Source organism: Pelobates fuscus, chromosome 6 (genome assembly GCF_036172605.1).
Source record: "Pelobates fuscus isolate aPelFus1 chromosome 6, aPelFus1.pri, whole genome shotgun sequence".
Taxonomy (NCBI): domain Eukaryota; kingdom Metazoa; phylum Chordata; class Amphibia; order Anura; family Pelobatidae; genus Pelobates; species Pelobates fuscus.
Genome location: NC_086322.1, coordinates 121,476,171 through 121,502,034, shown reverse-complemented (window position 1 = coordinate 121,502,034; position 25,864 = coordinate 121,476,171). Strand labels below are relative to the sequence as shown.

Below are 25,864 nucleotides of genomic sequence, written 5' to 3'. Positions count from 1 at the left end.
TTTACTGCCTTGCAAACATTGAACTATAGTTGCCATGTCACTTGTCTCTCATACATGTAATGCAACTCAATAAGAAGCGTGTGATTGGCCACAAGACTTATCAGTGAGAAATCTCTAAACACGTATTAGACAAACCTCTGATTGGACACGTCCAATGCCGAGGGAAAGTCTGTGCTAGAGAAAAAGGGGAAAGCTTTCGAGTAGCTGCAAAAACTAGTTCTGCAGATATTAGAAGTTAGCCCCCCCTCAAATATGTAAATGAATATGTAAACGATATTACAATTATGTTTTCAGGGGGAGGGGTGATGACTACTGAATACATTACTTTTTTTCTCTATTGGATGTTCCTTTAAGAAAAGCAGATCATATTTGAACTCATGAATTAAAATATTCATCTTCATTTAAAGACGGCCGAAAGTTATTATTGAGTTTAACTTGGCTTATAGACCTTGTGTAGTTTATTGTAAAGTTCTAAACTGTTGTCAAATTGATAAATATGTATGACATGCTATCATTTTTGGTGTTTAATTAAATCTCCTGCAGTAGCATGTAACCCTCTTCATATTGGTATTTGAAATGCACACAGCAGGTTTTTAGATTTTCATTTGATGTGTCAGTTCTGATAGTAATAGATTTACTAATGGCCCAAGTGACTCACTAACAGAATTAATTAGGTTACATTAACATTTATACTGATGAATCAAGTCATTCGAAGGATAACAAGAAACAACTAATTGTTAGTTTGTTTGCAGGTTTTATATTGTCGATGGTGATGATATAAATTATTTCAATTATTATTTTTGGACTTTATGGGATATATGTATATATAACTCTACAGTCTGCTATTATTTATATTTTTTGCTATATATATATATATATATATATATTATGCCAAAATACCAGAGTATTGCAGTATGCAATGATACCTTTTTTTTTTTTTTTTGGACAAACATAATATTTCAAAGACAAGCTTTCAAGAGTTGTCCTCTCTTCCTCAGCTCTGAGGCAATACTGATCAATCTGATAGAGTTTAACACTTAAAACAACTGATGTTAGAGAAGGGGAGGGAGGGGGGTGAGTTTTATACATATATATATATATATATATATATATATTTATATATATATATATATATACATACACACACACACACGCGCGCACACTCACAAAGTCAATTAAAAATAGAAAAAAAATAAAAGAACTAATGCTATATAAACAAAATAGTGTAGACAACAGGTGTAAATAGAAAAACACTTGCAAAGTGAATGTACCACTAAAACTATTATATTTCACAGATGAAGCACACGGCAAACATGGGTTGCCTTATATCTCTTAAGATTTTATTTTATTTATTAATATATATAATATAACATATTTTACCAAGAAGGATACATTGAGATTTCTCTCGTTTTCAAGTATATCCTGGGTCCACAAAACAGGATACAATAGAATAGAATACAATATAAAAAAAAATACAACATACAAACTATGTGTATATATACACACACACACACATATGCGCATATACGCATAACAGGTAGTAAATATAGTCAACCATGACAGGTGCATATTGCCATAGATCTCTTAAAAGATTTTAAATTGAATGAAGATTTGACTGTGTCCCTGAGGTTATTCCATAATTGCGGTGCTCTGTAGGAAAATGAGGCTAAAGCCACTTTATTTTTGTATTGCGGTATGCTAAATATCGTGCTGGTACTGCATCGGAGTTTATAGGAGGTGGGAACAGTCGGGGAGAGCATTCTACCCAGGTAGGGTGGGAGCTTTCCAGTAAAGCTCTTATGCACAAGGCTGGAAAGATTAAGAGCGCGCCAGAATTCTAGCAATATCCAGTTTAGCTTTTTTAACATGTCACAATGGTGGGAAAAGTAATTACATTCTAGTACAGAGTAGCAAGTAGCAGAACAAATTATATATTAAGTTCATGAAGGTGATAACACATTGGACTTGCAATGCAAGGGACAGTTGTAGAGGATGTAGTAATACAAACTTGACACTTGTTAACTTAATAGAAAATAGAAAACATACGTACTGCAACCTCATAAAATAAACATGTGAAATTATACTCTATTGCACTTTCAGACACACATGCCATTGAAGTGGCAATAAGAGTCATAAAACAGGTCCAAGTGACCAAGTCCACGTGTGGAATATAATAGTTTTAGGGGTACATTCACATTGCATGTGTTTTTTTCTTGTTGTTTTTTTAAACCTATTATCCACACTATTTTGTTATATATTGAATTTGTTTTCATGATGTTTTCAGAATTAACCCATGTGTGGAGGTATTGGAGGTTATGACTACATTTATTTTGTTGCATTTCATAGGAGTAATTTGATACATTAAAACAAATACCCTTTCAGTATCCCAGTAGTACAATTCCAATATCAAAACTGTAGTTGTGCCTTCTTCCTGAACTCTACTGTCTGCTCAGAATAGCACATCTATATAGTGTGACAATACATACACATTTATTTATTTTTTTCTGGATTTTCTTCAGAAAATTAACACTTTTTTAAATGTTTACTGATCTAGAACTGATGGCGATATGAAAACTGTTGCTTATCTTTTAACACTGAATAAAGAGTAATACTCTATATGTCCCCAAATCTCTCATACAAGGTCAAGCCTGTACATCTGATTCTTACCAATTAATTGGAAGTCTGTAAGAAATAAAAAATTATGATAACACGTATTAGGAAAAAGAAAGCATTGTACTAATATCTAATCGCAAAAGATAGAACGTGTTCTTGATTAAAAAAACAAAACTGACCTGCACAGTTCTAAATCATCACCCCATTCATCACAGATGGCAGAAGTAGCCTCACTTTCATAGGGAACTGCACTAACTGGTGCCAAGGTATTTGTACCAGTACCATCCTCTCTTATACTTTTCTTGATAATAAACTCTTCTTTGCAACAACACTGGCATCTCTGAGTATTCTCACAACAAGCCTTTAATTTTCTTGTATTAGAAAATCTTCGAATTTCAAGGGATGATTCTGATGACAAAGAGACACTGGGTTCTTTATGTAAAATAACTTTTCTTCTTCTTCTGTGGTGAGGAGCAGAACTAGTGACACTGGAGATATGTGGCTTTTGGACCTGTACTTCATTTGTGTCTTTGCGATGTATGGGAACCATCTCCACAGCATTAGGGTCTGATAACCCATTGTTACTGTAAGATGGTTTACTTCTCCGTCTTCCTTTCTTGGATGGTTTAACCATTTCTTTCTTTTTTAATCTTGAGGTGGCCCACTGCATCTCATCTGATGAGGAATCTGTTTCAGTCAGACCTATTCTCTGTGTTCCTTCATGTGGTTTTATGCTTTCTCGCTTTGTGTGAGTACACGTAGGGCATGTTGCTCTTTTTTTACGTCTAAACCTTCGTTTGACTTTTTTTATACCAGTATCCCTACTAGAAACAGTTATCGCCATAACTGGAGTATGTGTAATGTCATCTTCTGATAAATCATGCAAAGTCGTGCTTCTAAAACAAAGAGCAGCAAGCAAAAAAAAAAGAAAAGAAAATAATGATAAGAAATGATAATGATAAACAATAATGGAAAAAAAATGACATGCAAAGAATGATAAACAGATAGGAAAAGTAAATCATAGAAATAATAAACAGTAAAAATAACTATGAAATCAGTGGGGGTTTTGCTTTCTTTGCTTTCTGCAAGCACACGTTTGTATTTTCAACAGGGAAAGATGAAAAATCCCTCAGGTTTACCTACCTACATATATCCTGAGTTGATGGACAAACTGATGTTGGGCTACTAGCCTGAAAAAAAGAAAGCATTAAAACAATAAAAATATGCATTTAAAAAAATAATAATAATGTAATGCGATACCTACTGCATGTAACCTTTGAAGAGAAACTGAGTTTCAATGTATGTATTGTACAAATTTACCATCCAAGCAGAACCTAGTGATGATAATAAGTTCCATCCATTTGCATTTATCATTGGCTTGTTAGTACATATACATACATTTATATAAAACTTAACATATTTAATGGGAATTTCAACTGCATTGTGGATCTTTCTCATTTTAATGATGAATGTATACTGTGCAAACACATTCCGAAACAGCCAAATTCTTGCATGTATGATATGATGTATACATGCTATTATTAAGAAAGGCTCTTAGGATGACATAGTAACAACTAGATTTGGAGCTTTGTTACGAACTAAAGAACAAGTCATTTGACTTTGGCCTGATCGGGTGACTGGCAGAAATTCTGATTTCCGAGGTGGCACAACCTCATGGTAATCAACATGCACAACACCAACATTTTCTGATCAGTTCTTGACTCAGAGTGTTGTTCCTGGAAACAAAAACAAAAAAAGGAGGGTCGAAAGGAGTAGAGGCTGTTTTTTAGGGAGGCAGGGGGGAAAACAAGCAGCTTAGTTCCCAATAATGGACTAGAGGTCAACACAATCATGTGGGCCATTTCTCCTGTTCAATCAAGAGGTATAAAAAAATGAAATGATTGATGGTTTGGTGACAACCACTGAACGTGCATTTTATTCCCAGATCAATGGAATTGACAAATAGAAGGGGAAAAAGGAGGAGCAGTAAAAACAACTATGCTTCCAAGCAGAATTCTTCTAGACACTTGGATTTCAGCTACTGAGGGACACAGACAAGCAGTGATACTGTGTGCTTATCCTTGCCGTGCCTGTGTTTGAGTGGGAGATAGCCTGGGTTACGGATTCTAGTGTCAGGCTAGGTTTAGCTTTTTTCTGCATCTAGTTAACAGCTAATGCCTGGAGCACTAGAAACAACTAGGAGTGGAAAATAGGAGATTGGCGGGCATTTTGTCATTGATCCTAGTTCGAGACTAGGTTATCAATACACAGTTGTTAAAAGTTTTGTTTGGAGAAAAGAAAATCCTTGTTTTGGGTAAGGTGGTGTTTAGCAACGAAGGAAAAAAGTTTCTGTTTTCTAGCCTAGGTCATGGATTCTAATTTCTAGTGTAAGAGTGGGTTTAGCTTTCTCATGTTTCTAGCTAGAAGCTACTGCCAGAGACACTTGAAACAAACTTGAATGGGAGATAAGAGATTGTCATCCCTTATGTCATTGATCCTGGTGCAGAGCTAACTTATCAAACATTTTTGTTAACCATTTGGAGAAAAAAATCCTATAATTCAGCGTATTCATGCCAGTGTGGGCTCTGCAAATGTGGGTAAACCGTGCCGTGTTTCTTAACAGCAAATACATTAATATTATAAATCCACCAAGCACCAACTAATTTTGCAACACAAACACCTATTTTGCTGAATAAAGTTGTGTTAGTTTATACAATACACTATCATACATATACATTACCTAATTTATTGTAATAAGAAAAACAAACCCACCATTATCAATTTCATGTACACAACTCAAGCCAAAACTGAGGGAAGATAACGGAAGAGGTTCCTTTCCCCAATTAACCATCAGTAGTAGTGACATGGCTTCTCAGAGAATTCTCAAAGTATCCCTAATGATATTCTTTATTTTTTTTTATTTTTTCATCATTGCATGTATTTTTAATTCACCATCTTGTCTTTTTTTCATTTATCTATTTCTTTTTATTTTAATTATATATTACTGACTTTTGCAATTGTATAGTTTTTAACTCTTTAGTTTCATCATACCTTTCCCTTTAAAATGACACTACAGAAGTTGTGATCTCTATTGGAAAATAACATTGTATATCACAATGCTGTGCGCTATTATTTATTTTCAGAAACTATCCATTTTTGCATATAAAACATTGTAATTCTTTTTATCAACAACGTTTAACATAATTTATATTTCTGTTACTCATTATTAAGTTCATTCCACATTGATTTTCAGCATGACATAATAGAAGCCACTTATAGCAGAAACAGTGTGGGAGGAGAGTGTGACAGGATGATTGTGTGTGAGGGGCAGGGGTGACTGTGTTTGTAGAGTGTTGAGTGAGTCAGGGTGAATGATGTGTAAAGGGCTGAGTGTGATAGGGTGACTGTGCGTGTTTGGGCATGAATACTTGTTATTTGTCCAGAACAAGATGGTGAATCTGGTAATTATGGTTACATGCAATCTGCACATGAAATGCATTAGGAGTGCTGATTTTACAATATGAGTTTGCAGGGCAGGTATTACAGAAGAAAAAATACAAATATATAAATTATAATACATTTTGATTAACTTATGAAACAAAAATGTATAATTACATTTACGTTTATCAGCCTTAAAATCTAAAAAAATGGTTTTGATATTCCCCTTTTTCTTTTCAGATTTGCAGAACTTGGTGGTGGGGGAGAAGTGAGAAGGGCTCTCAGACTGTCAACTTTGAAACTGGAATCTGAACAGGCAGCGGCTGCAACTTACCTGGTGCCACTTTAGACTTGCCAGACTGTGGCCTTCTAAACATGTGACATTTTCCTTTCAATTTTCAGCTCATTACTACACATATTGGGAAGGAGTTCTGAGTGCCTGCATCTTGCCAACAGCTCAGTTGGCTCTGCCACCATCAGTTCTTACATTTTTAATAAGAATACATTCTTTGTTTTCTTGCCTTGCATTAGTATATGGTTAACTAGATAGTCTGCCAGTATGACCAGAACCTATAATTCATTAAGAAAAATGTCTGTGCATATTTTCTTAATTTATTAATTACATAGCATTTTAAACAAGCATGTTCCTGCCATTAGGAACAGCACACGCTGTACAGTTGGCAGAAGCAGTTTGTCATAAAAAATTTTAAAAACAAAAAACTAAATATATTTTAATTGTGCCAGTTGTATTTTTTATTTGTGTTCTTTTCGAGTTTTTATTTTTTTTCTCAATTGTATATATGATAACAGTGTGCATATTCATAGCATTAAAGTAAGAAGAGAAATAAGTTATATGGTCAGTGTCTTGATTCAGCTTTACTTCATTATTTTGGTGGTTATTTTGAATACTATACTATGTGCATATGAATAGCTTGCCATAAGAAAATTGGATTGACATTGGTCCTAATTAAAGTCAAGTATTACTTAAATTCCAAATAACAGATTCATTAAAAGACAGACATGAAATGTATAGTCAACACTGAAACGTAAAGTATAGAAACCTAAATACACTCCATGAAGCATAAGAATTGTTTATTATACAAACCTTTGATATGTTGCTTGATCGACTTGCTGAGCGCCCGGGGGATTTGTTATTCTGGAGAAAAAAAAATTAGATTAGCAAAATACATGTGAGAAGTAAGCAGTTCTTTTCTCTCTCTATTCACTTTCATCCGTATCGGGACAATTTGTTCTAATTACCAGGCAGAGTACTGGTGTTGAAATTGATGTCTTTAAATGCTATAATTATCAAAGTATTGTACTGATGCGTGATTCTAAAAGTTATTTTTTTTTGCCAAAGAGTATGAAAAGTGAGGGAGACATAACTGCATCTGAATTTTTGATGAGTTAAAATTGCTATGCACAGTGTTAGCAGAGGATGCACATTGTTTATATTCCTAAATATCTCAGCAGAATTAAGAAATACACTTTCTCTTTGAATAAACACTGTGCTGCTATATTTGGCTGACAATCTTTCTTAGTGATATATATATATATATATATATTCATACACACTATACACAGGTACATACAAAATAAATGCAACCAAATGCCCAAATATATGTACATGCACACCTACACATACATCCACACACAAGCACCAATACATGTACCTACACATATACCAATGTGCCTACACATACATAGATCTACATATATATACACTTTATACATACACATACATATATATATATATATATGGGTCTATGTATGTGTAGGAACATTGGTATATGTGTAGGTACATGTATTGGTGCTTGTGTGTGGATGTATGTGTAGGTGTGCATGTACATATATTTGGGCATTTGTTTGTATTTATATTGTATGTACTTGTGTATAGTGTGTATACTTGTACATATGCGCTACTTGTGTATATGTACATGAGTGTGAGTGTGTATGTGTGTGCCTTCATGCATATCCATAAGCTTGATTGAGCAGGGTCCTCTTCAACCTATTGTTCCCATAAGTTTTTTTACTTGTCCTATTTATAGTTAAATACCCCACTCATAATATTGTGAAGCGCTATGGAATCTAAATACAACAGAAAGATGGTGGATTGGCGCTTAAAACCAAGGAATAAGCAACTACCCCCAGTGCCCAAAATCACTAAATTGCACTCAGATATAAAGTGAGAGAAAAGAGTATAAGGGGGGTGCAGAGAAAATATACAAAATATAGCTGTATACTTAGTATAATGAGTGGACCACCTCCTGATCTTCCTACAATAAAAACATATACATAGTATAATACTGTTACACAAGGAAAAATTGATCAATTTGAAGGTATTGGGTCACTCACAATATGCAGAGCCACATGGAGCTGGCTCTGACTTTACTGGCAGGTGAATAATAAGCTTATTCTGGCTTTCAAATTTCCTAGACAGGATAGCTCCTTTCCAGCCCTTCAATAATTTCCAGGGTATCCAATTTGTTGAAAACAAATATAAACTTTACTGGATACAATAGCACAGGGAACAGAAATAAGCTTAAAATAACATAAGAATAAAAAGTCCACAACACTAACACGTTTCGACCTCCAGGTCTTTGTCAAAGTGTGTGGTAAATACTGGTATTCTTTTCTTTAAAAAGTGTTTCTCGTGTCAAATTTGGCGCCTTTTGCCGGCGTCCGTCACTACTTCCGTGTCTGCCGAACTTCCGCGTCACATGATTCTCCGTCCGTCAAAATCAAAATTATTGAAGGGCTGGAAAGGAGCTATTCCACAGCACAGTTGGAGGGGGGGGGGGGGGGCTATGTCTCCCTCTGTTATTTCCCAGACCCCATTCCAGTGGGGTTTTACATGTTTAGTAGACATACCCCTACCTGATGGATGGTACATAACTTCCATTATAGTAATATAAGGGTCCTTCAACAATGATCAGATCTTGCAGTCCATAGCCCTGTATGCAGTCAGATGGTGTTACCCCATTTGGTTTGGGGTCCATTCGGACTTCAATGAATAATCCTGATATTCACGTTCTAGTGCTCTTCGCTTTGCCTCTTTGCAAAACGGACTTCACTTTCTAAAGGTCACCGCTAATGTGTTTTTATTGGGTTTTTAACAAGTGTTGCTGCCTCGAATACTCAGCAGCAAGTGAGTTGAGCACAGATTGTGAGGAAATTTGGTTTTCCATTCTTCACTGTGAATTACTACATCATCCAAATATACAGCTTTGTTACATCAGTTAGATCTTAATTTTGTTTTGTAAATAGCATGTACCCCATGCACCACAAAGGTACAACTATGTATTGAAGCAGACCATCAAGAAAAAAAGCTGTTTGTTCTTTGTGTGGCACTTGCCAATAGCACCAAGGTGGGTCTATTATAGTAAGATAATACTTAGATTCTCAGCATGCGATACGCATCAAATTATAAAATTGCATTCTGGTTTTGCTACCAATATGATAGGATAACTCCTGGTTGTCCTATCATATTGGTAGCAAAACCAAAAATTTTGGTTTTGCTACCAATATGATAGGACAACTCCAGTAACTTTTAGATTACACCAGACTTTTCTTAAGATCTTCTCTAATTACCTCTCTACTGGCTTCAAGTATTTTATGAGACTTCAGGTTTACCTTCCTAGATACTGTTAGAATATTATGTTTCAGAACACTAGTTTTACCAAAGACTTTTCTTATTATCTTCTCTAATGACCCCTCTACAAGCTTTAAGTATTTCATGACACATAAGGTTTACCTTTCTAGGTACTGTGATGTACTTGATATATGTACTCCTCTTAGCACCTTCTTTAAAGACGGCACTGTTTGTATTTCCTCTTGTATTGCACAGGAATGTTACAGTGCTGCCGCACACCCTATGTGTGAACTGTTAAGGGTGAATTATTGTGTAGGTTTTAAGAAAAATACTCCACTCTGTCTCATTAGAGATTTTGCCTTTTAGCAACAAGAACGTTTGAGGTTTGCAATGACATGGCAGGTGAGCTTACACTAATGTATCACTCCATTGGACTATCAGGACTGGATAAGTGCATACTACATCTGTTTTTATTTGTTTCATGTTTTTAATTGTATTGAATTTCTATATAATAAATATTTAATCTTAGCACTACTTGCAGTCTGTCTTGCTCCAGGTTCCAGTTTGGGGAGTGTCACCCCACAATTTGACACTAAGTGTTTCCACCTTAGAGCCAAGGCACAGCAGAGCACTAAGCAATGTGAGTCTCCTATATTGATCTAAACCTGCTTTATACGTGATACAGAAAATATATAAAATTGGTGAGAACACTCAAAATAAGACAACTTTACCCAAACTTGGTCAGTCAATCTAAAATGTTAAAACAAAAAGAAAGACATAGGGTAATATTGTTAACATAAAATTATAATGCAGTAAGTAATAGTCTCACTCACATATCCAGAGCCACTTAAAAGTTGTCTCAAACTTCAGGCTTGTAAGTAGTGGAAATCAGGACTTTGCATTGGAACCTCCGAGAATTATGTAGCTGGTACCCTCAATTTCATTTAGAACGCCAGAATGAAAGTGGTAAAAAAACTAATTTTATTTGTATAAATAAAACAAAACAGAAAAAAGCTCGGTAAATAAAGTCCCATAAACGTAAACAGTCCTGTCTCAACGCGTTTCGGCTTTCGCCTTCATCCGGTAGGGTAATATTGTTAACATAAAATTATAATGGGTAATATTGTTAACATAAAATTATAATGCAGTAAGTAATGGTCTCACTCACATATCCAGAGCCACTTAGAAGTTGGCTCAAACTTCAGGCTTGTAAGTAGTGGAAATCATGACTTTGCATTGGAACCTCCGAGAAGTATATCTCCGGATGAAGGCGAAAGCCGAAACGCGTTGAGACAGGACTGTTTACGTTTATGGGACTTTATTTACCGAGCTTTTTTCTGTTTTGTTTTATTTATACAAATAAAATTAGTTTTTTACCACTTTCATTCTGGCGTTCTAAATGAAATTGAGGGTACCAGCTACATAATTCTCGGAGGTTCCAATGCAAAGTCCTGATTTCCACTACTTACAAGCCTGAAGTTTGAGCCAACTTTTAAGTGGCTCTGGATATGTGAGTGAGACCATTACTTACTGCATTATAATTTTATGTTAACAATATTACCCTATGTCTTTCTTTTTGTTTTAACATTTTAGATTGACTGACCAAGTTTGGGTAAAGTTGTCTTATTTTGAGTGCTCTCACCAATTTGATATATTTTCTGTATCACTTGTTGTTTTTTGTGGCGGTGTGGCCCACAGAGGTGATTGTAGCACCATTCTATTTTAGGGATTTTTTACTCATCTTTTACTGTTTATACGTGGCTATACTACACCATGATTCCCTATATTCAACTCTGCTTATTTTAAGATTGAAATCCATTTAAAAAAGGGTGGGGTCGTACCTATAAAAGCACATCTGTGTCATAATCGAGCCTCATCATCTAGGCTCTGATTATTGTGAGTGTAATCACCTATATTTGGCTGCACATTGCACTTTGTTTAATACCATCTGCACTATTGTTGTTTTATTTTTCTCTTTCATCTTAAACCACATCAAGACCTATATATTTATATATCGGGGTAAGCAAATTATTGTTCCACTCAAAAATTACAAGTCAAGTGCTTGCAAATTGTTTTCCTTACTAATACAGAAGAAGCTTGGTGTCTTCATATGTGAAATGTATACAAAGAAAATAAAAAAAACAAACAAAAAAATAATAGGGCAGAGTGAATTATTAAATCAATGTATATATTCACAATGTACGTAGGTGAAGTGTCCTTTTACACTATTTAGAGCCCAATGCCAGCTGTGGGTTTTCCGCACGCACTCTGTTCCACCTCTATGATGATATGTTTCGATACCGCTTGGTGCAAAACGCGTCAGTGGCAGATCAGAGGGCGTCCATGTGGAAACACCATGTGTGCATTGATGTGTATTTGCATACCACTTGCTGTTTCGCATGCACACGCTCTATAAATAAAAAACAAGATCTTTGCTCCACTGAGCCCTTACTAAACATAGGCTTTTAAGCTTGGCTAAGTTTGTGTGGCTAATCTGCTTACCAGCAAAATAAAGATTCAGGTCAAAGTTCACTTGCAGACAGAGTACATTCAGATCCAAGCTTTGTTCACTATGTAAAATTGACTTTCCCTTCTGCAGGTCATTGCTCATAGGTATTTAACTAGTGTTGCATCTAATATTTAGCAGAACTCACTGGAGTGCAGACAGTGTGAAAGCCCAGAGAGGATTTCCCACTTGCAGCTCAATGTTATAACCGAGCATGTGTTCCATTTCAGTGTCCAATACACTGCATATAGAATACACACAGAATGTACAATTCAACTCATCCAAGTACATTTCAAAATATGTAGGGAATAATATTTCCCATCACCATAATTTCTTGTGGTCAGTCACTATATTAAAAGGATAATTATAATTTACAATTTCATGCATTGTACGAACCCTGCCACAAGACTGATTTTCCTCTCCAGTCGCTCCTCTCACACCTCACCCCTCTGTCAGTCTTCACATTGGCTTCCTGTATCCTATTTGAGTCAATTCAAAGTACTAAACCATACCTAGAAATAACTGAACAATTCTAGCCCCTCTTTTATCTCTTCACTGATCCATAAACATTCCCCTTCTCTGTGTCTCTGCTCTCCCCATGACCTTCTCCTGTCTGCTTCTTGCACCTGTACAGCCAACTAACACTTGCTGGACTTCTCGCGGGTGGCTCCCTTTCTTTGGAACAGCCTGCCTTCCACCATCAGACTCTCCCCTAGTTTTCAATCATTTAAAAAGTGCCCTAAAACCCATCTTTTCAGGAAAGCTTATGACCTCCCAGAGTAACCTCTATCTCACTTACCTGTCCCTTGCTCTCTCCTAAAGTGCAAAATGACATTCTCTCCTCCAGCTCTGCCTCACTCCTACCTTGTTTGATTGCTATCTCCTATTCTACTGTGTTTTATACCCCACCTCCTACAGACTGTAAGCTTTAAGCAGGGTCCTCTTCAACCTATTGGTCCTGTAAGTTTTTGTAATTGTCCCATTTATTGTTAAATCTCCCCCTCCTCTAATAACGCAATTTGTTGACGTTGTATAAATGTCAATATTAACAATAATAACCAGACTAAATAGCAGTGGCACTGACATGTATATTGTGACACTATTTTGTGGTCTGAAAAATAAAACATGTACAAAACCACACTGCTCTATTTACCTCCATCATGGAACTAAGTATTACCTCCATATTGGCTCTCAGTTAATCATTTGTATAATCTCTGCCCTTTTATGTTATTAAAAAAGAGCCTGTGTGCGATCGTAGAGATTGCCCTGCAACATGTATCAGATATCTTCATGGAGACTTGGATAATTAATGGCCAGAAGAGAACAGAAGAGGAGAAACAGAAGCAATGTGTGCCAAAGCAATTTGTGCCCTGGTTGTGCCAGGATGTAACTGGATTCTGATGTAATTTACTAGATGTTTAGTATACAGTTAAATAAAACAAACCATCACATGGAAACGAATATTAATACAAACCATTGCTAGATTTCAGTGTTTATTCAATGGTATAATTTCCGGAGAACTGTTGATGGAAATAAAATTTCATCTAATATCCTCACCCACCCCATAACATAATCAGAAGCAGCAAAACGTTATGTGCGTGAATGAGCATGAGAGTGAGTAGTGTCTGCGAGCTCATTAACTGCCTATCTCTGGCACTCCATATGCTTTGGCACGCATTCTAACCCACAGATGTTCAGTTTCAGTCACACCCAGTCACTCTCCGACGCATACAGAATATAAAAAGTAAATGTTCCGTTTGCTGTTCTCTAATTGGTTAAAAATTGCACCTCATGTTTTAAGTGAGGTTAGCCAAGAATAAAGTTTTTATTTTTGAAGTTTGAATTAATCTCACTAGCTGTTCGATGCCATCAGCAGGAGAGGAAAAAAAAAAAGTTCCCCATGTAGCAATTTCTAATGTGCATGTAGCACCTGGTGTGCACTAAGCTTACAGTTAGGGTTAGAGTTAGAAGGTGCGGTAAAAATTAATGGCCAGCCAGCAACAAAACAACAACAAAGTATTGCATGTTTTACAGCTTACTGTTTACTCCCTCAATTACATAACAAAGGATATTCCACAGGGACTTTAGACAGAAAAAGATCAAAATCAATTTCTGATAAGAGGGAAAATTCTGAACATATTAATAAACAGAAAGATAGTGATTCTTTCTAAACAGAAACGAGAAACTTGTGCTTAAGGCACGTATTATGTAATGAATACCATACGGTAAAACATGCTCGTCAAAAACTAATAGATAGAAACTAATGTGACCTTTCTCTGCACTAACTCATCAACATACAAAGTGACAACACTTACAAAAAGAAGGTATCAAGCACTAATATGCATATAAAGCAATAACAAGCAATCTGCACACATTAGCTGAGTGTGATCAGTACTCATAACACGGTTTAAATGTAGAGTTTGTAATATAAATCAAAAATACGAAAACAGAGGTTGAAATCACACTTACACAGTGGCTTAAGGATGTACCAGCTCAAATACTCAAAGCCTTAAGTGTACTTCAGAGTAGGCAACACTGCAAACCTCTTGTGATATCCTTCCTACTAATATAACGTCATCAAACATGATAACACAAGGAAGGTAAACAGATATATGGTGTAGAAGAACTAAACCAATAAATAACAATAAAAGCATGATAACTAATTAATATCAAAATAATCTACAGTGTGTATTACATTTACCATACTGGATTCACCCAATATTTGCAGGCTTTTTCAATCCTGGAATATAGGGATGTAAAAAAACCTACCTGGAAAAGGCATTCGGACCAGCAGTTTCCAAAGGCAACTCATACTGTAAATAGGGTGAAGTAACAATACAAATTGAGTTACAACTGCCAGCAGTTCCAAATCCAAAGTCAACTGTATATATTGATGTTGATTGGGTCAGAGATCCCACAGCTACTTTTTTTTTTTTTTTTTAAAAGAAAGCAAGTATTACATTTACTTCAATAACATTCAGAGTATTTAGCTGCAGCACTATCATGGAAGGAAGTACTAGTACTAATACTAGACATGTTGAATCCCATGCCAACTCTTTAAAGCCCTCAAGGATATATAAAGCTGGCACAGACTGACGGGATCAATTGGAGTACTAAGCATATAGATTGGAAGCAACACCTTCTCAGGGACCTCCAAGAGTAAGGAATTCTACTAAGAAAAATATACATATGTATTCAACAAACCATTGTTAGAAGATCAAAAAATCCTCTACAGAAGAAGCTGGACATTATAGAATGACGGACATGCTGTTCAATAGACATGTGCATGAAAATATTTATTGTTTCAGCTCAGTCATTGGAGAATCATTTTATCTTTTTTTTATCTCAGCTGAAATTCAGTTGTATATCTATTCAGTTCAACCGAAATTCTGTGAGATTTTACAGACTTCACTCAAACATTAATCTCTATGTAAATAAATTAAGCTGGTTTGTAAAATAGGATTAGACAAATTAATCTTGCTTAGAAATAGAATGCATTGATGTTCAAATGAAATCAAATGTGTCTTTCTATTGGTGTCTGGTCAGAGCTTCAAGCCAGCCACCATATTAAAAGTAAAAAAAAAAAAAAAAAATACAAGTCGGTGGGAGTCAATTATCACCCCAACACAATTGAGGTTTTATATCTCTCCCATGCCTCCTTCCCCAGTCATTCGTTCGGAAAAAAATAACTTTTTTTGTTCAGTTATATATATATATATATATATATATATATATATATATATATATAGTTAAAAATATAAAATAAATCAAAGTGACCTAAACAGTGTGGATCTGAATATATAATATAGGGGGACCCTTCCCCCCCCCCCCCCCCAAGTAATTGAACTGCAAAGTTTTTTCTTTTTGTCTTTTTCCTGGTAACATTTGTCTTTTCTGGCTCTGTTGATGTTTGCTGTTTTGATTAATCATGTTTAACATTAAGCAAAATGCCCAAGCCTTCAAATCATAAAAAGACTGTCTGAAAATGTGATCATAGTTTCCATAATTATTTCATTTTATAATAAGCAGTTTATTTCCGGTTATCAAATAATACAGCAAAGTTGGAGCAGCTTATAGCTGATCTTTTTAAACATAAATACAAAATGATGAGGTGACATCCATAAAATTATTAAACCAACACGGTCTTTATGCCAGAAAGACTTCCTTATCAAAAGTATGCACCCGAGGGGGCATGGCCTAGACTCCAGCGTGGATGGTTCCGCAAGTTAATGAATGTAAACAACAAAACCCGTCAGGAAAAACAGAAATAATGGCAGCACAATGCAGCGGGGACAACACCTGCCACCAACCCTGCCTCTTCTAAATCATCTCTACAGAGATTTTTCTCTGAGTAAACGGAGCCGGAGCAGTGCGGCAAAATGGCGCCCCAGGCCGGTACACATGGCAGCCAATAAACAAGCCCGTCGACTTCGGAGTGTTCCACTGAGGATACTAACCTCCGGGCACTAATCACACAACTCCCATCCAAGGCAGACATCGCTGCTATGTTCCAGAGATTGGAGGAGAGCTTTGGGGAAAAACTACAAGCCGTCAGCTCCGACATCCAACACCTGGGTGACATAGTACAGGCCCTGGAGAACGATGCCAAAGCAGCAGAACAGTAATGGTCTATTTGGCACACCACTCAGAGGCTGCACATGGAGGCTATATTATACCTACAAAGGAGGCTTTAAGATGAAGACAACAGAGGGCGGCAGAGCAATTTGTGGGTGAGGGGCATACCGGAAAGCCCTGAGGGAACCACAGAGGACCCCATGAAGGTACTTCAACCAGATCCTCTCTAGGCCTCTGGACACGCCCATTAAGTTTGACATGGCCCACGGAGCTTGACATGGCGCTACCAATGCATCTGAAGCAATCATTCAGTTCCCCTTATGGTAACTAGGTCCCCTACCCCACGAAGAGGTGCCTCACAACTACTTGTGGATACAACCACGTCTCCTACAGGTTTAGTACCATACTCAGTATACTCTGTCAGTATAGTTTTTGTTCTTCATCTACCTGTAACTTTTTCTTATGCTCCTTAATCACCACTCTGCCACATCCCAACTATCATGGTGTTAGATATGGGGCTGTCATTATAGCGGAAACTCTACCAAAAGCCCAATATGGCCCAGGTTAACCTACAGTCACTAAATGTGAGAGGCCTCAATACCCCAGAAAAGCATTCCATGTTGACACAAGAATTAGACAGGCAAAAAGCCGATATTATGTTTACCCAAGAGACCAACCATGCCCCTATATTCCTGTCTATAGACATGCAGGGTGACACTAGACGCAACACAAATGGGCGCCTGAACGAGACTCTACTAGATGACCCTCGGGTAGTGGAAGATCTCTACACAACATTGAACAGGTATTTTGAAGAGAATACTACACCCGACACTATAGTCTACTGGGTATGGGAGGCACATAAGGGAGTCATTAGGGGATCCAGACTTAAAAAAGAGCGCACATCCAAGATACAATCCCTCATTAACACCATTAATGAATCAAAGACCTTGCATAAACAGACCCCCACACGAGAAAACGTTCGACACCTAACAATGCATAGGGGAGAATTACAGTCCCTATTAGCCATAAAAGCACACAAAGCATTCCAAATGACAAGAAGCTCTTTCTATTCACATGGCAATAAAGTGGGAAGCTACTAGCAAAGGCCCTGAAAGCAAAACTCCCAAAATCTTTTATAGCCAAGATATTAAATAGCAAGGGCCATCAGTGCAACACCACATAGGACATAGCTTCCACCTTTAGGGACTTCTACCATGACCTTTACAAGATCCTGTCCCTGGCCTGTAACCCCTCAGAACTACGGGAATAGATTACCTCAAATCTTCCACTCGCAGTCTCTAGTGTAACAGCCGCCAAACTAGATGGGCCATTCTCTGTGGAAGAACTCTCCATAGCCATTAAGACCATGCTCAAGGGCAAGAGCCCAGGACCTGATGACCAGACAACACGTTACTACCAAACCTTCCAGTCCACATTTGCACCACACCTCCTTAAGACTGGGGGCTGACCCCTGTCTCCCCACTCCCTCTACCAATGCTAAGAGCCTCGATCAATATCCTCCCCAAACCAGGGAAGGACCCCATAATGTGCGGTAGCTACAGACCAATATCCCTCATTAACCTGGACCTTAAACTGATCACTAAACTCGTAGCCAATAGGCTCAAGCCCCTTCTGCCTGGACTGATCCACCGTGACCAGGCTGGGTTTGTGCCAGGCAGTGAAGCCAGGGACAAAACCACCAAAATCATGAGCATACTCCATGGGGCGAACACAACCAAAACAACAACGCTACTATTGGCGATCGATGCTGAGAAGGCATTTGAATAGGTGGATTGGTCATATCTCTTTACTACACTGGAGGCATTGAGGCTTGGGCTGAGGCAGAGAAACTGGATCCAGGCACTATATAGAGGGCCTGCGGCCAGTGTTGGTGTTGGTGTTAATGGACAACAGTCCAGTCCCTTCGTAATTAGCAATGGCACGCGCAGTTACAGTTACCCGGGGGGGGAGGTTACGGTCCCCGCCTTTGCGGATGACGTCCTACTCACAATCACTGACCCTTTTGCGCACTCTACCATTAGTTCGAGCGGAAATATAGAAATTTAGAAACCTGTCAAATTTAAAAATCAATGCAGACAAATGCAAAATTTGGGGGGTTTCAGTACCACCTAAATGGCGAACACGCATCCAAGAAACCCATAAATTTAAGTGGAAGGTTACAGGTCTCCTCTATTTAGGGATCCGCCTAGCCACAACATCCTCGGATCAATATAAGCTAAACTACACTTCCTCTCTGAAGGAAATTAAAAATGAACCTAAAGAAATGAGACTTACCATATATCTCTTTCATGGAAAGGATCAACATCTTGAAAATGTTCCAGGCCCTCTCAGTCCCCCTACCCACCACATTCTTCAGCACCATGCAAACAGCATTCATATCATACATATGGAGAAACCGAACTCCATGTCTAGCCTATAACACGGTGACCTCTACCATAAGCAGAGGGGGTTTAGGCCTCCCACATTTGTACAGATACTATGTGGCGGTCCTGCTCACAAGAATAAAAGAATGGACAGCCACAGACAAGAAAAAATTCTGGTACACCCTAGAACAGAGTTATGCAAGGGCACCCCTCCACTCGCTCCCATGGCAAACATGCAATATTCGTTACCTCACCCCCACCGTCCACCCTATCACACACATTACAAACATGGAGAAGGCACAAAAATACATGGAACCTGGCACCAGGGATATCTTCCCTCTTTCCCCTACAAACAACCCTGACTTTCAAAATGGGCTAGGGCAGCATAATACTATCCAGACTGAAGGGGGAACCAAAGTCAGACATAACCCAAGTACTGACAGAGGGAGATCCACCCAGACTGAAGGATTCCAATAGACCGAATAAGCGTATGACACTGCTGACACTGCTAGCCCAATTGAGAAACTTTTTACACAAATCAGTAATTGCCATTCTGGCAGACTAGAAAGAAAACCCCCTTTGAGCTCATATGTGGCACAGGGCAGGACCACAGGTGTACTCTGTCCAAAATCTACCATATACTCCAAACCAGCAAGAGGTCTCATTTCAACAAAAATGGACGAGAGGTCTGCATATCCATATGTCCAATCAAGATTGGATGCACCTGCTTAAGACAGGGATCAAAGCCCCGGTCAGTATTTCCAGGAAGGAGGCCTTCTACAAGAGGGTCACCAGATGGTACAGAACCCCTGTACAGCTCAATATTTACTGGCCCGCAGTGAGTGACAAATGTTGGAGATGCAATGGGGAACAGGGAGGTATGGAGCACATCTTGTGGCTGTGCCAAGATATCACCCCATTTTGGCAGCAGGTAATAGCAGACATTTCACTTATCATCCCTTTGAAAGCCCGTCTAACACCATCCCAAGTCCTTCTAGGTTGGCCTAATTCCACTAGTGAGACACCCAAACAATAACTACTCAACATACTGCTGAACATACTGCTGGGAGAGGCAAATGCTCACTGGCGAAAGGCGAGTATACCCACTAGAGAACAGTGGGTGCAGAGGGTGGAGAGAGTGAGGGAGCTGGAGGAAATTTACTGGTCAACAATAGGAAATAGAGAAAAACACATAGGCACATGGTCACCCTGGATACAACATTGGAAAGATACACCTTAGGTACTCCAAGTTAGAAATAAGACCCTCGAGAACTCAAGAAGATATGTAACCACACCATTACTAACACAGATCAGTGTTGGAATAGCAGAGAACCTACCCAGTTACAGCGCCAGGCAGGCCCCTTACCTTACCCCTTCCCCCATGTTGCTCCCCCTGTCCCAAACTGCATGAGTCACACAAGCTAGATATAGAGGCAATGTAGTGCACACACCTTGAACAACGACCAGAGATCGAAGCAGACCCAACTTATTCAGGGGCGTTATAGCCCTAATTATGTGAACCCCACCAGTTTCATACAGGAGGGAGTGCGTCTCCCGGAGAGAGGAGACAGATAGTCAATTGTACTTAAGAATTTATCTTAAACTAAATAACTCCTGAATGTGAAATGCTACAGGGAATGATAGATGGTTGGAGCTGTATACATTTTCATTAAAAACTGAATGGAATGTAAAAGCCTTATGATGTTCTGTTGACATCATGCAAATTCCCATAATTTCTTCTGTATCCCAGTTACCTGTTGATATTGAAAATAATAAAAACTTATTTTAAATTTTAAAAAAAAGTATGCACCCAACAGCACCAAGTGACCTGCTTTAAATTCACAGTCTGGCTGCAGACAGTCAAAGAAATTACAATCAGGTAATGATATTATTATTTAATTATTCCCTACTATATGTCTCTTTGGGAGTGCTCTGCTCATGCAGGTTGCTTTGTAGTTCAGATCATTTAGTGCTGTCAGTGGCTGAGCCGGGTGCTCATACATCTGGTGAAAAATAAGTATTTTTTTGAGAGAAAAGGCAGTGTTTACATTGCTGCCTAGTAACACCTCTAGTGACAGTCACTAAGACGCCACTAGAGAGTCCTGTGTCAGTGATGCGGCACCTTTGTTCAGAGTCTCCACGCTCTGCATGGAGGTGCTGAATGCTACATATAGAAAACATGCGCAATATACTCCCAATGCTTTCCTAGGAAAGCATTGGTTTAGCGGAGATCTTAAAAATTTATTATCTCACCCATGAAGGCAGGACACGCTGCGGAAGACACACTCTCTGACACACACACTGACAGACACACACATACACACTGACAGACGCGCACACACACACTGACGGAGAGACACACACACAATGATGGAGAGAGACAGACATACACTGATGGAGAGAGACGTGCACACACTGACGGAGAGACGTGCACACACACTGACAGTGAGAGACACCCACACACTGACGGAGAGACGTGCACACACACAAACTGACCGAGAGAGAGAGAGACATACAAAAACATACACACACACATGGACATGCAAACACACGCACAGACATTTTCCATTTTAATTTGAATCCACTCAGCCTCCCTACCTTTGGGAGAGCTAAGTGGATTTTCCCTGGGGTCCAGTGGGGCTGCTCGCTCATCCTGCGTGTGAGGGAGCAGTGATCTCCAAGCATCTCCTCTCTGCTCCATGTACTGATGCCAGGGCCGCTATGACATCTTTTTCTGGCTCCCGGCATCATTAAACATTGCGAAGGAGCAGAAAGGAGCTGCTTGAAGATCACTGCTCCCTCGCACGCTGCCCCAGCCGACCACAGGGAAGCTCCCTGAGATGGCCGTCCACGCTTCTCAGGGCGACTGGCCGGCTCCATTGTTTCCCCATCCTGCCTTTAGCTAAAGCGCTTAAAAGCCCAGTCGCAATTGCGACCTGGTTCCTGGGATTTGTTGAGCCCTGCTTTATACAGACTGTGATTTATTTGTTTTGGTCAAATCTCCCCCTCCTATAATATTGTAAAGGGCTACAGAATTTGTTGGCACTATATAAATGCCAATAATAATAATAAATCTGTTCTCTTCTACTATTCATTCTGTTTATGCTACGGCATGCAGACTTGGTTTGTCCACAAATTTTAAACAAAATGGGCCTTAAACCCAGGGCCGTCTTAACAGGATTATAAGCCTCTGGACAAAGCAGTGCACTGGGGCCCTGCCTACACAACTACTCACAGAAATAAAACATTTAATTATCGGGGGGCGGAGCCTGGCATCCAAACGGAGCGGTTGTGCTGCACCTCAGCTCCAGCTCAAAACGGCACAAATTGGGGAATTTACCCCCCAAAAAACGACACAAGCACATGCTGGAGAGGTGCCACTAAGTAGGGAACACCTGGGTGACACTTGGGTGCAAAAACGAAGCCTGTAATCCATCGAGACCCTGCATTGCCACCTGAGGCCTACCAGAGATCGGGCAGTGGAGAGACGGCCGCTCACCACGCTGCAGACCTGAGTATGGACTCCCAGGGGTTCCCAACGCCTAGCCCCCCCCCCCTTTGGACCGATGGGGGTTATCTCGGTCCGGCATGGACAACCGGAGAGACAAACGGAGCCTGAAATCGCAACTCACGGGAGAGAATCTAAAGAGCTTCCAAGCACATGGCCCACTTAAAATGGCGCCGACAAACGAGACAAACCACATACAAGGGACAACCATGGCTTTACTACCGCAGCCTTGGGAGAACACAGCGAGAGCCACTGACTACCTCGCCGAGCGTACAGATTACTCTGCAAAGCTGGATGAGATCTTTGACAGCTTCTGGAGAAATCTGGCCCTGCGTCAGCGACAACAAGCAAAGCTTCGGCAGGCTGACAGCCCACCTCATGTCACACGCAAAATGGCCGCCGCGCCTAATGGCCGTCCCAAGCGCCTTCCTAGGCCGAAGACCACCCGGAGTAAACCTCCGAAGCACCGACCACAACGCCGCAGGCTTGGCCGCTGCAGGCAGCGGCAGAACACCCAAGCGGATAACGGCGCCCAAAGACGGGAAGACCCGGCCTCACTGAGACACCGAGTCAGTGGAGAGCAGGTGCAGGCCTTCACAACGACCTGGGGCTGGCTGATGGCCATCGGGCAATGGCGCCCCGCCGCCTCCCCGCGGACTCCCATGGATGGGGGTGTTACCTTGCCAAGCAAGGGCATCGGCTGATAATGGACTCCCGACCCCAAGGACACTACACGGCTAAATCAGCAGTGATCAAACCGTGCAACAGACCTTGTAACGTACTGTAAGAACTTACCTGTACAAGCATAGCTAATGCATCATATCGCTAAGACACTATAGTACAGAGATGTCTTTATGTTTCTTGCGGCATATTGTCTACCCTGCCTATTGCCTTACCTACCACCTAAATGTTTAACAATTTTTAGGCCTGAGCTTATGCTGTAAATGCTTGTTTAAATCCTCTTGCACACACTTCAGGATAGGGAACTTAAGCCTGTGTATAAAATGCTCACATGGAAACATGCATGCCGAGAATTAACCTGTTCGCAGCTCACTTTACTTGTTTTAGTTGCTGGATAGAAACAGCTAAATTGTCCCTGTATAAATGTATAAATGTATAACTGCATAATGTAGAACCTACCTAACACGTGCTTTACACAGCTCTGTTAAATTAACAGGTTACATACTAGCCTAAACATCCCTGAGAAATCCCTGATCTTAAGTTTGGCGTTAATTAATAGCTCGTTATAACCCATGCCTTACCATAATAATCACTCACCTGATTCTACTAAAAGCGACAGTTATCCTGATGTATTTCTAATAGTCTACTAGACCAATGATACATCTGCCAAGCTTAGCGTGTTCAACCTATTACTGTTATAAAGCCTGATATTTCTACGTTTTTACTCTAAATGTATATTGATGTTTCAACGTTACATTAATCAAGCTGGATAACCAAGACATTTATTATAACCCACCTGTTTGAATAACTCAATGTTCTAAGCTTGTTTAAAAAATATAAAACGAGGCGGATAACTCTAGGAGATTTTGTAATTTGTTGTGATGATATTAGCCTGTGTAACCCCTGCAAGTCTCCCTCTCTTTATTCTGTACCACCATAACCATATGCCTCAATAAAAGAAAGATTGACAAAAAAAATAAAAAATTTAATTATCGATAAAATTAAACACAGATTTATTGGTACCTCCAACAAAAACAGTGTTTAAACATTAAAAAACATGCTGTACAGCAGAGATTAATCCACACAAACATTTAGTAGGTAGCAGGGGGAGGCAACTGACATGTATGTTGATTTTGTTTTGCTTATGTACATTTAGTATGTGTACATTGTTTTCGTCCAGGTCAAGATATGTATTAACAACATCAAGATCACTTGTACAGATAACAGCTAATACTGAAGTGGTTAGTCAACCTAAAGTGTTTTAATTAAGAGGGTTTGAAGATTCTGAATAAATCTCCTGGAATAATATACTGAAGAAAGTCTATGGGGCCCTCTATTCTCTTTGAGCCCCTAGCAACTGTCCAACATGCCCATGCGTCAACCATGCATTAAGACAGCCGTGCTTAAACAATCTGCTAGCAGGGTACAGCTATGACAGCCTTTTGCATTTGCTTTTTCCAGATTCATTGTGTTCTGTTTTATGCTGGTGATTCAAGTAATGTCCAGTGACCATATCTGATTGCATGTTCTTGGAGCTTTATCTCACAGTCCCTTGGGAAGCATAAGTGCTTTGTGAAGATTTTTAACTTGAAGATATGGAAGATTTTGCAGACATTTAATGCCAACTATTTTCATTTTTGTTTTCTTTTTTTAAAAAAAGTTAAGTTATCTCAACTATAATAATGTGTAAGTTTGGACAGCCAACTAATTTAAAATGCATCACCTTCCAGGCTTACATTGGAAAGGGTTCACAACCAAATTTATTTTTAGTGTGCAACTCTTAACTCTTAACATTCTTGTAAGTAAAAAAAAATGTTTACCCAGCAACAACTTATCAACATTTTCATGATTCCATCATTGAAACCAACTTTCATAAAACCAAGGATGAACTCTCAATTATTCATCCCTGTAAAACACATTTAAGAAAGAAAAAAAAAGAAATCTCCATCACAGATATTTGCTGGGAAACAAACCGTCTTACTTTTGGCTTTCCAGCAATGCAAAGGAAACTCGACAATGCAATCACATTATCAGGATCCAGTCAACTTCTATGACGTGTTTAGTGAAGCAGCATGCTATCCCCTGTGCAATGGAAAACCATTTGGTACTAGAAAAAGGTTTTGCCAAATACTTCTTAATTTTAAGTTCTCTGAGCATTTTTTCTACTGTGGAATGGGTCACTAATATATAAAAAGCTTAGTTATAACTGTGACGGTCTGTTAAGGTATCACCGCCATGAACACCGTTTTCCCATAATAGTCATACGACAATAATCCATAGGTTACAATATCGCCGGTATCACAAAATAGCCCACACATGAGCCAAAGGTGTGACGACACCCCGGGTATAAGAAGGGGTTAACGCCGTCAAAGATGTTCTTTCCCCCAAGTGTGATGTCTGCTGTCGAATAATCCCAAGTGCTGAACACGAACCTTGAAGAAATATCCCCCCAAGCACGAGACGAAGCTCTGTGTTGAGAGTCAAAACACTGGTTTAATGAGTGACACAGGCTGGCGTTTATGCAGGTCCTCCAGCAAAGGACACTCCTATAGGGTCCTTGTGGAGGA

At 39.0% G+C, this 25,864-nt stretch overlaps 1 protein-coding gene across 1 annotated transcript in view; it reads right to left on the bottom strand.

Annotated features, from left to right (window-relative positions):
• The window catches only part of MARCHF1 (membrane associated ring-CH-type finger 1), a 226,930-nt gene that overhangs the window by 89,200 nt on the left and 111,866 nt on the right, over positions 1-25,864 (bottom strand). Inside the window, exons 2-4 of the mRNA XM_063458206.1 lie at positions 7,157-7,207; positions 3,757-3,803; positions 2,793-3,509 (exon numbers count right to left, since the gene is read on the bottom strand). Of these exons, the coding sequence (XP_063314276.1) occupies positions 2,793-3,509; positions 3,757-3,803; positions 7,157-7,207 (815 nt within the window). The remainder of the gene's footprint in view (positions 1-2,792; positions 3,510-3,756; positions 3,804-7,156; positions 7,208-25,864) is intronic.